General features: G+C 46.4%; 1 protein-coding gene across 1 annotated transcript; it reads right to left on the bottom strand.

Moving 5' to 3' along the window:
* Positions 1 to 448: 448 nt before the first annotated feature.
* On the bottom strand, positions 449 to 4,035 carry RGS9BP (regulator of G protein signaling 9 binding protein). The gene has a single exon (XM_020799228.3). It carries the CDS (start codon positions 3,886 to 3,888, stop codon positions 3,175 to 3,177), a length of 714 nt encoding a protein of 237 aa, XP_020654887.1. The 5' UTR covers positions 3,889 to 4,035; the 3' UTR covers positions 449 to 3,174.
* Between the last annotated feature and the right edge of the window lie 10,993 nt (positions 4,036 to 15,028).

Genomic DNA, 15,028 nt, shown 5'->3' with positions numbered 1-15,028 from the left:
ACTTATTTAACAAGGGCTACAAAACACATGAGGTGACCCCATGATTCACCAGAAAGCACATGACCCTCGAGAGTCATGACCCCCAGGTTGGAAAACAGTGGACTAGGGAGAGCCCTGGAGGAACTGTGCCCTGATGTAAGCCAGCCTGCCAAGCTATTCCAGAGTGGAGATGCAATCTGGCTCCTTAACTCCCAAGAGCTCCCTGCCATGAGTCTACATGGTTTGGCAGTGGCACTAGCTTTTCACAATTTTATAGAAATACATTCTCTAAGCTCTGCTACTCTAGGTAAATTAGTTAGTGATGGCAGGGCATACATACAAAACATCATTATCCAGGAAGTACATTGCCAAGACTGGTAGCCCAATGTCTTCAGGCAAATTCTGAGGTTTGGATGGATGTTTTTTTTATCAACTTACAGTCATACATTCTGCACAGTCAAAATTCTTAATGGGTATAATCTCTTGCATTGCATCTGAAGAAATGGCCTAGAGTCCACAAAAGCCTATGCGAAATAAAACACAACTATTCTGCAAGTATGTTATATGTTATATGCAGTCCATGTGTTTAATCACAGTCTAACGGAGGGTGTGATCACACAGGCATATAGCTTAAATTTTGAACCAATTGTGGTGTGCTATAGTGCAAAATGTTTCCGAATGACCACTTTATCCAGGCATAAGTTGGACCCTTTTGGTCTAGAAGCAGGGCAACTATTTTTTAGGCTTGGGTTGGTGTGACTACCTGATGGACAAAGGGGTTGTTTTAAAGGAGACTGCTCCTATTAAAGTGACATTTTCTGGTAAGAGCAGACACATGCTTTTCTGCTATCTGATGACACTCTTAGTACAGTGGCATCCAATTCTAAGTAAATATTTACAGGACAGAACTGTCAGTTGCTTAAGTTTGTTGCTTAGTATTTAGAATTTACTGCAGATAATATTATCATCATACACCTGGAATGCATCAGATTGGAGTAGGTCAATTTAGAAAAGTCACTGCTATTGGACTTCAAATGCCCGTATCAGTTAAATGTATTTATATGCCACTTCTCCACAGAAAACTGGCAAAAACAGCTCACAATGCAAATGAACTTATCAAAACACACAATGTGTATTTGGGAATCCAATCTGATACAAAACAGAATAACTACAAATAGTTTTGAATGTGTAAAAAGAACAATATAACTGTACATTAATTGACAAGTTACTGTTACAAAATTTCAAGTCTTATAATCTATGAAGGGCTTTGCTTAGAAAGGAGAGAGGCATTCCTCATGTGTTTGATGAATCCCCTTTAGAGAACTTAATTATATAATCTGTATGTTATAAACTGAATAAATGACACATCTTAAAGAGATAATAGCAAGTATCGTATTTCTAGTTCCAATAAGAATAGACCCACAGATTCTGGGATTTATTTAAGTGTCAACTACCAACAGGATACTGACCAATATTTGTGTTAGATGCTGATAATTATTTTTAAAAAACCTATGAGAAAATTATTTTTTCTCATATAAAGCTCAAATTCTAGGTTTATATACCACTCTGTTCTCACCTTTCATGGCCCTTGTATCAGCTATAGGTCCAACCAAGTCACATTAGTGCTAGCACTTGGACATGTTAAAGATTATAAGATTGATTCTAATCTTCTTGATTCCTGCAGGTAAATATCTAAATCCCATTAACAGTAATAGGAGATGCACGTGTGTAAACTTCAGAGTGTCAACGTGAGATCAGGTCTCCTACTTGTAGGATCAAATCAAAGTAGTTCAGCCCCTGGCATCTTCTATCTGAAACACCTGGTGAATTGCTGTCAGTAACGTCAATAATTTTGAGCTAAAATGGCCCAGTAATCTGTCTGTGTACAGCAGTTTCAAGTGTTCCAACATTATATTTAATATCCTGTTACAGTGTTGCACAATAAACAAAAAAGATACGGGCCACACTGATGCTTCAACTTTGACTCATTAAATGGAAAGAAGCCCCACCAAAATAAGAGGAAATAATTACGAGTCTGCTTATGATTGTAGCCATCTTGGGTACCAATTCTGGGGAGAAAGAAAAAACTTAAAACCAGCAAGGTCCCAAAGAGAGAATCTTACTTAGTAGGGAATAAATCCTATTTAATTCAGGAGGAATTCCTTCTACTCAAGTTTAATCCCACTGTTCACTTTCAGTGCACAGAACATGAAGATCAGAAATCATATTTATCCACAATTAAAAATCTTAGTTCAGTGGGGAAATACAGGTTTCAACCATAATTGACTTCAAGGAGGTAAATCAAGCACACATACTTGGAAGCAAGTCAGAGAGAGAAGGAGAGGGAGGGGGCATTATATATAGTCTTTAAACTTGAGTGGCATGGAATTAAGAACCTGAACTGTCAAGAAGTCTGTCCCTGCAAAGTACAAGTGGTAGAATATCTTATGCAACCTTGAATTAAAAACGGGGCTTCTTAAGAGATCTCTGTAAATGGTGCTTAATCTGTCTTCTGCAGATTTGGATTGCTTTTGACACTGCATGCCATGCCAAAAAAAGTGCAATGAAATCTTCCACATACACACAAATCCTAAATGTTTGGGTCTTTGTAACATTTGATCCAAAAAACAAAGCACAAGCTTTCAGGTCTAACTCGGGGGTATTTAAAAAAAGTAAAACATGGTTTAGAGAGAGAAAACAAATAATTTGCTGCAAACACAGTATCTTTTTTGTCTGAAATTAGTAATTCTCAGTTTTCTTCATTTTGTCACCTACTCCACTCCCACTGCCAAATCATGTGCAATTTGTAACCCACTTGTAAACACAGACTATCACCAGAGTCTATTTACAAACAATATTTGCTTCTGATTACAGAGAACAGTCATCTATAAATAGCGGTTAAATCCCTATGGTAGTTGTAATACCTTTGTATTAACTGTGACAGGCCAAGCAAATAGACACAATATCTTTCTTTTTCCACAAATACTGTAGATGTACCTTGGATGGGCTTTACATCTAGAATATCACATATCCCTGCTGTTGGGGATCTCAGACAGACTGGTGTCTCCATTCCAGAGATCCAGTGTTAAATATTTTCCCTTTGCTTAGAGACCCATACTCTGGCCATGAGACCTCTCTTGCCTGTAGCTCTCCAGGTGGGCAGGGGAAGCCAGCATAAGTCCAGCATGCCCAACGTTAGGAGAGTTTTGCTACACAGACAGCCAGAATGATGGCGATGAGGAGCACAGCAGTAAATATGATGCCTGCCAGCACTTTGCTAACATCGCAAAAGGACTTGTTCTCCTCCACCGAAATCATGCCGATGGAAGAGGCGCCCACGCTAATGGTGGACTTCAGCTCCGCTCCAGGGTCCTGCTTTGCCTCCACCGTCCACTGCGGGACACTGACTTTCATCTCCATCTCGTACATCATCTCCCCCACCTGATTGATCTCGTTCTCCAAGTCCTTGAGGTCCACCACATCGATGTTGGTGTCCGCCTCGTATTTCATGTTCTGGGCGCTCATGGCCCGGGCGGCGACCGCGGAGGTGCCGCCGCTCATGCCCGTCTGGATGAGAGGCTTCTTGGGCACATTGAGCGGGAACTCGTGGCCCAGCTCTAGCGCCCGCCTCATGTCGGTCTCCAGGATCTCCAGGCAGGTGGAGAAGATCACCCACAGCCTCTCGAACTCCGCCTTGTCCTCTTTGCCCACCGCCTTGTCCCTCAGGGCCGCGGTGAGCTTGTTGCGGCTGGCCACGGCCAGCTCCTGGGCTTTCTGCCGGGTCTTCTTCAGCTCCTCGCGCAGGTTCTGCGAGTCCGAGGTGCCCCCGATGGTCAGCACCAGGTGCCGGTAGCAGGCGGTCACTTTGCTCAGGGCGTCCAGCAGCGCTTTGCACTCCTCCTTCACCATGGCGGCGCCGGGCCGAGGAGGGAGAGGGCCGGCCGGAGCCCCCCGCACGCCCCCGTCACACTTCGCCGCTCAGGCGGCACCCACGGCCTCGCCCGCTCGCTCGCCCCCCTTCCTCCCGCTTGCCGACTCCGGGGCGCGCTCTCGAGCCCAAGGGCAGCTGGAAGCGCCGGGCAAGCGGGAAGCCGCCTCCTCCTCCTCCTCCTCCTCGGCGGCGGCGGCGGCGGCGGCACTCAAACATCCCCGGAAAGCTCCCCTCCTACTTTCTTCTGCGGAAAGGGGACGCGAAGCGCCCGCGGCGATCCCCGCTCAGAGATGCCGCCGCCGCCGGCTGGAACGCTGGCCGGGGGCCCGTCGGTCCCCTTTAAGGGCGCAAGAGGCGCGCCTTCGCCGCCCGCCAGGCTCGGCCAGCGTTAAATAGCGCGCAGCTGGAGCCGCCCAAGCCGTCCCGGGGAAGGGAAGGGAGGCGAGGGGAAGGGAAGAGAAGGGGGCCCGGCGGCTTCCCCTCCTTCCGCGCTCGCTCCGTCGCGCTCCCGTGCCCGGCGCGCTCTGCCTCGCTCTCGGCGGCTCCCGCTCCGACTTCCGCTTAAGCTCCACCTTCTTGGGCCACCCAGCGAGGCGACGGTCTCGCTCGGCCTTATTGGCTGGCCCGGCCGGAGAGGACCCGCCTCGGTCGCCCGCCCGCCCGCCCGCCGAGCGAGAGGGAGAAGGGAGCTTGGCGGAAAGCGCAAGCGTCGCCGCGTCTGTGCCCGGCGGGCCATGGAGGCGGGGGGCTGCGCCTGAGGGGGCGCCGGGGGCCGTCGGGAGGGAAGGAAGGAAGGAAGGAAGGTGAGTGAGTGAGTGAGGGCCCCCCCGAGGGCGAGGGCGAGGGCGCCCGGCCGGGCCGCGGAAGGGGCGCCTTGCTCCGGGGGGGGGGGCGTCGGCGTCCTGCAGGTTTCCTCCTAGCCTTGCCGGAGTTGGTGGGGGTTCTGGCTTTCCCTCCGCTTAAAAACACAGATATTGGGGGGGGGGGGGAGAGGTAGGGGGGGAGAAGCTACGGAAGGAGGGGCGTCGGAAAGCGGCCATCTCCTGGGTCGCCCTTTGTAGGGCGGTTGGCTTCCTTCGGGCCTGAGCGGCGACTTCCTCTCCCCCCTCCCGTCCCCTCCCCGTCCCCTTCCTTAAAATCGGGAAGGGCGCCCTTCGTCCCAGCTGTTTCCACCCCGCGGCCACTTGGGAAGGCTGGTGCCCGACGGGGGTCGGGGGTCGGCGGGGCTCTCCCGGAGGCGCCGCGCTGTGTTGGGCGGCGGGGCATCCGCCGTCTCCTCTGAAACTCTCCAACTGGACAGATTGCAGCTAAAGCGGGTCCTTGTAAATTTGGTTTCGGGTTTGGTGGTTGGTTGGAGAAATCTCCGGTGTCACTTTAAAGGTAATAATAGCCTGGCCTGTTTCTCTGTGGCTCTCCCTGAAGTGAAGTCGGGACCGTAAGAGCTGGGAGGCGGCACCTGAGCGCCTTCCTGCCTCTCGTCGTCTCTCGGCCCTCCCGGGATAGCCGGGCGGGGGTCGAAGGAGGCGCGCGGCCCTCGGCCTTCCAGCCGGCTGCGAAAGGAAACCTTCCCTCCTCTTCCTCTCCTCTCCTCCTCAGCACTGCTGCCTTTCTCTCCGCTAGAAAAAGAGACATTCAGCGGCCAACAGGCTAGGCCAGCTTTCAGAACTTTTTATCTCTTGCCCCATTCCTAATTTTTGGCCTGCCCTACCTTATGATGAAGATTTCTGAAGAACTTAGAGGCTCACACTGATTTCACAACCTTTTAGGGTTCCTGATAAAAGGCATGGGTACCCAGTGTGGTTTAGTGGATAGAATGAGGGACTAGTACCCTGGAGAGACTAGGGTTCAAATCCCATTCAGCCTTGGAGGCTCTCTGGTGATGTGTAACTGGTAAAACAGTGCCTTAAATATCTCACTCACCTTAATGCTCTATTAGGGTTACTCTAAGTCAGTTCTGCCTTGACAGCACATAACTAATTAGTAAAGGGTGCTAAAACACAGTTCTGAATTTGCTTTTGCCACTGGGCCACATCCTTGCTTTGCTTTGTTTATTTTACAGCGAGCATTTCAGACAGTATCTGATGCTAGCAACTGCCAATAGTCAAGTGACTTGGATAGGTTATCACTTGGGGGCTTTTATCAGGAAGGAGTGAGCAGTTTAATTGTGTGTTTACTTGGATGTTATTCCCACCGAGTGGCAGAGTTGATTCTTGAGGGTGTATTGGATCACAGCTCATGTTTCATATAGGGAGTTCTTGCATGGTGGTTCCCCCCCCCCACCTTTCCCACATGGTATTCATTGTGTATGTAATCATGGGACTTTATTTCTTCTCAGTAGGAGGAGGCAAGGAAGTATTGGTTTCTGATATTCCAGTATAAATGTTCAGTTTAGGATGAAAAACTAATGTATGCATGCCTATAGGATGACTCATTGTTTCCTTGTACCAGAGGTGCAGGACCTGTGATTTGTTAAAGGAGCTATTTGGATTTATCCTATAGTTTAGTTTTTAAAGCATCACCAGTACTGTACATGACTACTTCCTTGTAAGTGAACAGAGCATTGTAGCATTAAGGGTGCAAGTTAGTCCCATGTATGTATATTTTTGGTAGCTTTCTTGTTGAACTTCAGGTTCTTTTGCATAACCATGCAGTGCCATTCTGGACACATTCTCTTGGGAATTAAGCTTCATTGAGTGCCACTTGCTACTGAGTAAATATGATTGGAATAAGGCTGCGCAGTGATGTCAATAGTATGTTAGCTGTAGTTCCATAAGTGAAACATGTAGAAATGGAACTTTTTATTTAGAACTCGAAACCATTTGAATGTTACAAAGAAACATGAGTCATAACTGTTCAGTTTAGATTTTTGTTCAAAGAGTAGTGCAAGCTGTATCACACAATATTAATATAAAGTCCAAGCTTGGGTGTTACGTGCTTTATTTTTATATTAATATTTCAATAACATATCTGTTTAAGATTGCTAGCTTCATGGAACCCAAGTTCCAGTTGTTCCTTTGTTTAGATCTTCAAGTCTTTTTTCCATTGAAAACAACAGAGATAGCTGTGTCGTCCTTTACACAATCCAAATGTACAAGAGGTGATACCTTTGTTTAGACCACTAAAAATCAAACATTCAGTGCAAGCTTTCACAAATAAAATTCACTTCCTCAGGCACAGGATAGAAAAATTAAGATTGAAAGTGCTCATGGCAGAGATCCACCAGGCCTGTTGCTTAAGGTGAGCTGAGAGCTGTTTTCAACTAGTGTGGGGGTGGATGTTTTTAAATGTCTCATGCCTGGTGCCATTTGTTTGGAATTTTCCACTGAGCCTCCAGGATAGAAGGTCGTCCCTGAATGAAACCCTGCCCTCCCTCCCTGCCATATTGCCTGTTTGGAAATCAAGTTTCCTGTTGATAAGAAAGGCCACCCAGCGACTTGGCCATCTTCATCCTAAAGGTGGGATAACTTATGGTTAACTCACCAGGTAGTAACTTGCCAATCAAAGCCAAATTAATTCCAAATTATTACATTGCTTGGCGAGTTTTACAAATAGTTATTCTTCACATTACCATAGTCTCTCGAGACTGAAGGATGCCTATGATGATGTATGAAAGTCTCATAGCCAGTGTCCTTTCTCTAAGTGTGCACAAAATTCTAGCTGTGGAAGTGGATGTGGGTCCACTCACATGTGACCAGGCGCTTGAGTGACAACTTATTAGATTGCAGTGACAGATTCTGCAGCTGGACTTCTGTAGACATCAGTATGGAACACTGACCTTAGTGTTCTGAAGCAGCAGCCACTAAGGAAGTAAAGCAAGTGTTTTCTATAGACAGTTATCAGAACAGTAGAGAACCACTGCTCTTCAGCAAAAATCACTCATGTATGGAATGTTACTAAATACCATTACTAAATGTATTAAAGTGCCGTTGAGTCATATGGCTTAATCTTGTCAACTGACTTATGTCAAATGAAATTACATGAACTCTCCTTTTGAAGTTAAATCAAAGCAGTTAATCTGCCAGCAGTTAAACCAAATCACTTCCAATTACTCTGCTTATGTCTATGGCTTTGGACTGTAACTAACTGTTTTGTATTGTAGTATACCATACTATTTATTACTAGCATGGAGATCACACCAGTGTGCAAGATATTCCTCTATTTTTGTTTATCTTCACTTCTCCAAATTTTATGTTTGCAACGGTGAAGCCAGTTGGACTGAGAAGGAGAGTGACTGGGCCAATGACATTTATCATTCAGCAAGGATTTGAACGTGGAAATGCCTCTGAAGTATATCATCTATCACATTTTAATAATACTTCAACTGCCATGGCTCCATCTTATGAAATCCTGACATGTATGGTTTGGTGAGGTCCTTAGAATTGTTTTCTGCAATTCAGGGGAGTTGAGCTCTCTAACAAAGAATGTTAACTATGAATCCCAGGATTCTGCAGGATGAAGCCATGGAAGTTAAAGTAGTGTCAACATGCTGTAACTGTGTGACATACTGTAAAGCTTCGCCATTTTGCCAGTGTTAAGTTAGCTGTACCTCATTGGCTCTTGCACTGTAATAAAAAGTTGTTTGGATACTATGATGATGTAAGCATGGCTTAGAGTATCTCTGAAACCCACAAGCTGAGAATAGTTGTTGCCCTTTATGCCATTTTGGAGACAACAGATTCCTTTAGCAGTGTTTCCCAACCTGTGGGTTGTAAACACACACACACCCGTTCACAAAGTGTTTTCAGGTGCTGTGGGTCATATATGTTGTAACCCTTAGATAATTTCTTCCTTGATCTTTCTGACTGGGATATTAAATTTACCATGTATGTGTACTGTATGTAGGAAAAACACTTCCCTTGGGGGGGGGGACCTCTACTTTCTGAGAAGGGATGACTTTACCCTATTAAAAATGCCTTTTCCTGAAAATATGGGGGGGCATGGCTGATTATGCAACTGAAAAAAGGTTGGGAACCACTGTTCAAGCAGCTCTTGTACACACTTATATGTACTGTGTAGTATTCATCTAGTTTGTTACACAGGTGCATTGATACAGTATTTAATTATCTCAGCAGATTGCTCCAAATATGGGATTGTAGCAAGGAGTCAGGTTTTTTGTGATCTGTACTTAGGACACAACTGTTGTAATGTCTCATAAGAAACCTTGGGAACTGGCTTCTTTCTTCTGGGATTGTTGTTGTTAATATTTAGTCATGTCCGACTCTTTGTGACCCCCATGGGCCAGAGCACGCCAGGCCCTCCTGTCTTCCACTGCCTCCCGGAGCTGGGTCAAAATCATCTTGGTAGCTTCGATGACACTGTCCAACCATCTTGTCCTCTGTCGTCCACTTCTCCTCTTGCCTTCACACTTTCCTAACATCAGGGTCTTTTCTCTATTCTGGGCTAGAGAGCCTCTAAGTTGTTGCTTTATCCCAGCTTCCATCAGCTCCAGCTGGTGTATGTAGTGGTGCTGTCTATGTACAACAGCGTGAGCTGAAACCCACCAGCTGCTAAAGACCTGCAGGTTCCCCTCCTCCTGTGTGTACTGGTAGAGAATTCACTCTTTGGCTCAAACAGTGGTGGGGGTCATGAAAACAGGCGTGAGATTTTCCTGACTCCCTAAATAAAAGCAGATATAATTAAAATGTAATACTGTTCATGAAGCAGGAGGTAAAGCACTAGCCCTAGAACCAAACACTGAGAATCTCGGATGCTTCAGAAGGTATTGGAGTGCAGGTCTTGAAATCAACCATTACCCATACCAGCTGACTCTGACTGCATTTACAGTCTAGTGGTCTCTGAATTTCAATGTCTACAAAACTACACTAAGCCCTGCATTACAGTATCTTGTATTCCAAGACAGAAGCCCTACATCTCAAATATGTTTTCCAGACTTCAGCTAACTCTGGGTGTTCTGCTTCCTAGTTGAACTGGTTTACCATATACAGTGGTGCCTCACATTACGACATTAATTCATTCCAGCGAAATAGCTGTAGAACAAAAAGTTGTAAAGCGAAAATAAAAAAGCCATTGAAACGCATTAAAACCTGGTTAATGCATTCCAGTCGGATAAGAACTCACCATCCAGTGAAGATCCTCCATAGGGCAGCCATTTTCGGGTGCCTGTGCAGCGAAAAATGGCTCCTAAACACAGCGGGGAGCCATTTTGAGCACCCGGTGGCCATTTTGAAAACCCAACGATCAGCTGTTTTGATCGTCGTGAAGCGAAAATTGGTTCCCGAAACAGGGAACCGTTCATCGCACAGCGAAATTCCCCCATTCAAAACGTCGTTTTGCGATCACTTTTGCAATCGCAAAAACCTCATCGTAATGCAGATTCATCGTTAAACGGAGCGCCCATCTTGCGAGGCACTACTGTATTCATGCACAGAACCTTCCTGCTGTCTCATTGTTTGACTGGTTGATGTTCACCTTTTTCTGTCTCTAGCTATGTTCAAACACAGTGGAGGAATAACCACTATCTTATTAGCAATTAGCTCTAATCAACTGGCTATTACTGATTGTTGACTTAAGAAGAGGGTATCTCCCATAATCTGTATGAACTCTCTGGTCTTCTGCAGAGGATCTGTTTTGTGCCGCTGTTAAATAGTGAGGTGGGCTGGCACCAAGGCTTGTTGCTCCTTTCTTGCTTGTTGGCAACCCAATTAGAGAGAGGTCCATATGGTCTGTCTTGGTAGCTTGAGTACTCACCCAAACCTCTTAGCTTATTTTTATAAGCTAAAATATTACAGTGTTGTAGCTTTATGTGATCAGGTTCAACTTCAAATTTTGGCCTCATTTTGTGCGGGAAATATCACAGAAGACATTTATTTTAACAACTTCTTTATTGATTACATGCTGTTCTGTTCCGTTCATAATTGGATCAAATAAATTTAACTCCGGGAACGTGCCATAACTGTCTAATACAAATTCTCGTCCCAAATCAGCCAAACTCACAGGGGTGCTGGGCCAAACCTCTCCGCATTGGTGGGCTTCCGAAGAGGTGCGCTCCTCACTGCGCAAATGGTAGCCGCATCATGGATGCCGAGCCCAGTCCCCCGCGGGCGGAGGAGTGTTGTACCAGGAATCTGGGTGGATCACCTGTCGTCCCCTACCCTTTTTCTTGGGGAAGACTATCACTGACCATTCTAAGGACTCTTGTCGCACCTCTCCCACTTCCTTTGAGATGGGGTCGGGTAATAGCCCTCCTAACTTGAGGTTAGGGAAATCACGCAGTAGCTCTTGGGTCTTCACCCTCTCATACTCTCTCAGTCTCTCCAGATCTCTCTTGTGCTTCCACAACTCTAGTTCTACCTCGAACCGCTGTTCTCCTTGGTTACTTATACCCTCTTCCCAGACTGACACCTTCTGCTCCTCCCCTTTCTTGTTCCCGCGCTCCTCTACTAGGCTTACTTCAAATTTCCCGCCCCATTTCGTTTTCCCCTCTTCTGAAGCAAAGTTCTCCCTCTGGTCCTCCTGCTCTTTCGCACTCTCGGATTTTTCCCCACCCTCCTTTCCTTCTTTCTCTTGGGACGGCACACTCTCCTCTGGATCTCCTTCACACTGTAATAATTCAAATTAGTTTGTAAGAACTGTTCTGAACAGTATTAATACATTTTATTGCTGTATTTTAAGGTTACTTACAGTGGGTTGCCTAGAGCAGTGGTCCCCAACGTTGGGCCTCCAGAAGTTCTTAGACTACAACTCCCAGAAGCCTTCAACACCGCCTTTGCTGGCCAGCATTTCTGGGAGTTGAAGTCTAGGAACATCTGGAAGCCCACTGGCCTAGAGAACTTGTATGATAAGGTCGATATATCATGGAATCATAGAATACCTTTGATGGTGATTTTAGGTTCCTGTCTTGGGGGAAGCTGGGATATAAATAAAATAATGAATGAATGAATGAATGAATAAACAAAATCTGTTGTATGAGGCAACCATCTCATTCTACCGAATGGTAGAGCCAGCACTGCTTTTGACTGCTTTGAAGTATAGCCTCATGTTTTTTCATACAGTGGAGCTGCACAAAGAATAGGTGGTGCTTTTAGAAGGCTCTTAAAATGGAAATACTGTTGTCCCATTTCATTTACTGTTTTTCATTTACTGTGGGGAAAACAGCTTTCACCTGCAATAGGAAATTTTTCTGAGACACTTTCTGGTAGAGGTGGTGAGGGGAAAAACCTGAAGTGGGGAAGAGACCTGGGGAGTCCAGGAAAGAACAGAATTGGATAAGAGCAACCTGGGAAGAGCATCAATCAAGAAAATGAAGGCTATTGCTGAGCCAGAGCTTGGTTCAGAACAAGGCAGACACTGTTCCTGTGGGTAGATAATTCTGGGAAACCTATACTTTGAGGCTTTCCATACATTTTGAAGTGGGGGGGGAATCTAATTTGAATTTACTATGGAATCATACACAAGTGCTATAGTTTGCGCTCCAGTATGCTGCCATTTCATCTGGTTATACCGTCCTAAAACAGAGATCTTCTCTGTTTTCAGTTGCTAAGTAGATTTGGGCCAATTAGGATGTGGATGGGAAGTCAAGTCATATCAGGGATCTCCAGGCAGATGGAAAAAGGAATTCTGCCCAAGACCTTGGAGAGCCATTGGGCTGGATTGAGCAATGGTCTTACTCAGTGTAAAGCAATTTTTTGTTTTCTCTCTTCCTTCCTTTGTACAGTGGTGCCTCGCTTGACGACGATAATCCATTCCAGCAAAATTGCTGTAGAACGAAATTGTCTTCAAGCGAAAGTAAAAAACCCATTGAAATACATTGAAAACCGGTTCAATGCATTCCAATGGGCGAAATAGCTCATCGTGCAACGAAGATCCTCCATAGGGCGGCCATTTTCCGGTGCCTGTTAAGCGAGGAATCCGTCCTAAACACAGTGGGGAACCATTTTGCACAGGGAGGAGCCATTTTGAGAGCTGCCAATCAGCTGTTTTAAAATCATCATTTAGCGAAGAATCGGTTCCTGAAGCAGGGAACCGATCGTCGTAAAGCAAATTTTCCCCATTTAAACATCATTTTGCTATCACAATAGTGATCGCAAAAACCTCATCGTAAAGCAGATTCGTCATGGAGCGGGGTAATTGTCAAGCGGGGCACCACTGTACTCTCAAACTGGTCTGCTTCTTTTCTCTAGCCAAGCTTTGTGTTAGGACTGGTGGAATGAGGTGAGGGTTTTGTGTGTTTGTGTGGGCTACATTATTTTGGTCCTCCTGTGGCTGGTGAGTTTTAAGATGACTAGTCCCCCAGTGCTGCAGGGGAGAGAGCGAGATCAGGTGGAAGTCCTGCAGGTGAGGTGTTTCGGACACTTGGACAAAGTGAGAGAAGTTAAAGCGTGAAGGGTTAGAAAGGGGAATTCATTGCAGGATGGATGTACAGTAGCTTCTTTGGTAGACATGACATAGCAGGTGGTCATGCTTTAGAGAGAAGCTAACAATTTTTTGTCATGTGATTTTTGTGTGCCTTGAAGAAAAGGTTGAAGCAGAGAAAGAGATGTGCATTGTGAAAAATAAGTTAATATTCCATCTCTTTTAAAAAATTACAAAACTTCTCCAAATGGGGAAGGAATATATTGAAAGCTGAATATGAGCCAACAGTGTGATGTGACTGCAAAAAAGGCAAATGTTATTTTAGAATGCACTCACAGAAGTATAGTTCCCAAATCCCACAAGGTTCTTGTTGTTGTTTAGTTAAGTCATGTCCGACTCTTCGTGACCCCAAGGACCAGAACACTCCAGGCCCTCCTGTCCTCCACTGCCTCTTGGAGTTCGGTCAAATTCATGTTGCTAGGTGCTAGTCCCCCTGTATTCAGCACTGGTTTGGCCTCACCTTGCTAAAAATTGGAACAAGTTCAGAGGAGGGTGACGAGGATGGTCAGGTGGCTGGAAACCAAGCCTTATGAAGAAAGGCTGAAAGAATTGGGCATGTGTAGCCTTGAGAAAAAAGACTGAGGGGTGATAGGATAGCACTTTTCAAATACTTGAAAGGCTGTCATACAAAGGAAGTGCAGGATCATCCCAGATTACAGGACAAGTGAGAATGTGTTTGAGTTACAGGAAGCCTGATGTAGACTGAATATCAAGGAAAAACCTCTGAACTGTTAGAGCATTATGATAGTGGCACCAATTATCTCAGGAGGTGGTAAGCTCTTCAACACTGGAGGCATTCAAGAGAAAATTGGACAACCATGTCAGATCTGCTTTGATTTGGGTGCTTGCATTGAGCAGGAGGTTGGCCTTGGTGACCTTATAGGCCCTTTCCAACTCAATTGTTCTACAATTCTATAAAATAGGAACCCTTAACAGTTAGTACTTGACCAGTGAATACGCTAATGACTACATGTAGAACAGGGGTCTCAAACATGCGGCCCGGGGGGCCATTTGCGGCCTGCCGGATTAGAGTTTGTGGCCCCTGACTTGCCTCCCCCCCGAAGCACCCACACATCCTCTGCTATCAAGAGTCAAAAAAACCCTTGCTTTGCTCGTCGGCTCTCTCCCAAGACAGCGCCTCTTGCACCCTCCATCCGGAACTGCAGCCTGCCAGCCAGCCCGCCTGTCTGCCAGCTGGCAGGCTGCAGTTCGGGATGGAGAGTGCAAGAGGCGCTGTTGTGGGGGACAGCCGGCGAGCAAGGCACGCTGCCGTCCCTTTTCTCCGAGCGCCCAACCCACCGCCGAGCAATGCTTGAGAGCGGAGCTCACTCCCGGCCCATCCTCGAGGAGCACCTCCAAGCCGCCAACAGCAGCTGCCACCGCCTCTTCCAGGGAAGCGGCTCTCTGGCTCTCTTTCTCTCTCGGCACCCCCAGCACCAGCCCGGCCAGTGGCCGCCTCTGCACCCGGCAGTGCTCCCTCCTCCTCCTGCTTCAGCCTCCTTGGCTCTGGAGGCTGCCTGGCCTCGCCTCGCAAAGTTTGCTCCTCTGTCATAGTGGGAGTAGCTGCTGCTGCTGAGTGCACCTTTTTTTGAGGGGGCCCTCAGAGGAAGGTTGCCAGACCTCCATGTGTGTGTGTTTGTGTGCGTGTGTGTGTGCACGTGTGTGCGCACGCTGATGTGTGTACCTGTGGGGGCCCCCCCATTCTGTTTAATTTCATGGGTACTGATGGGGGCTTTTGTCCTTTGG

This window comes from Pogona vitticeps, chromosome 10, assembly GCF_051106095.1.
Source record: "Pogona vitticeps strain Pit_001003342236 chromosome 10, PviZW2.1, whole genome shotgun sequence".
NCBI lineage: Eukaryota > Metazoa > Chordata > Lepidosauria > Squamata > Agamidae > Pogona > Pogona vitticeps.
Note: the sequence above shows the minus strand (reverse complement) of the source record. Positions and strands in the feature narration are given on the sequence as shown.

Excerpts from the sequence above, each read along its gene's own strand:
- RGS9BP (XM_020799228.3), bottom strand. The coding sequence starts at position 3,888 with ATGGTGAAGGAGGAGTGCAAAGCGCTGCTGGACGCCCTGAGCAAAGTG.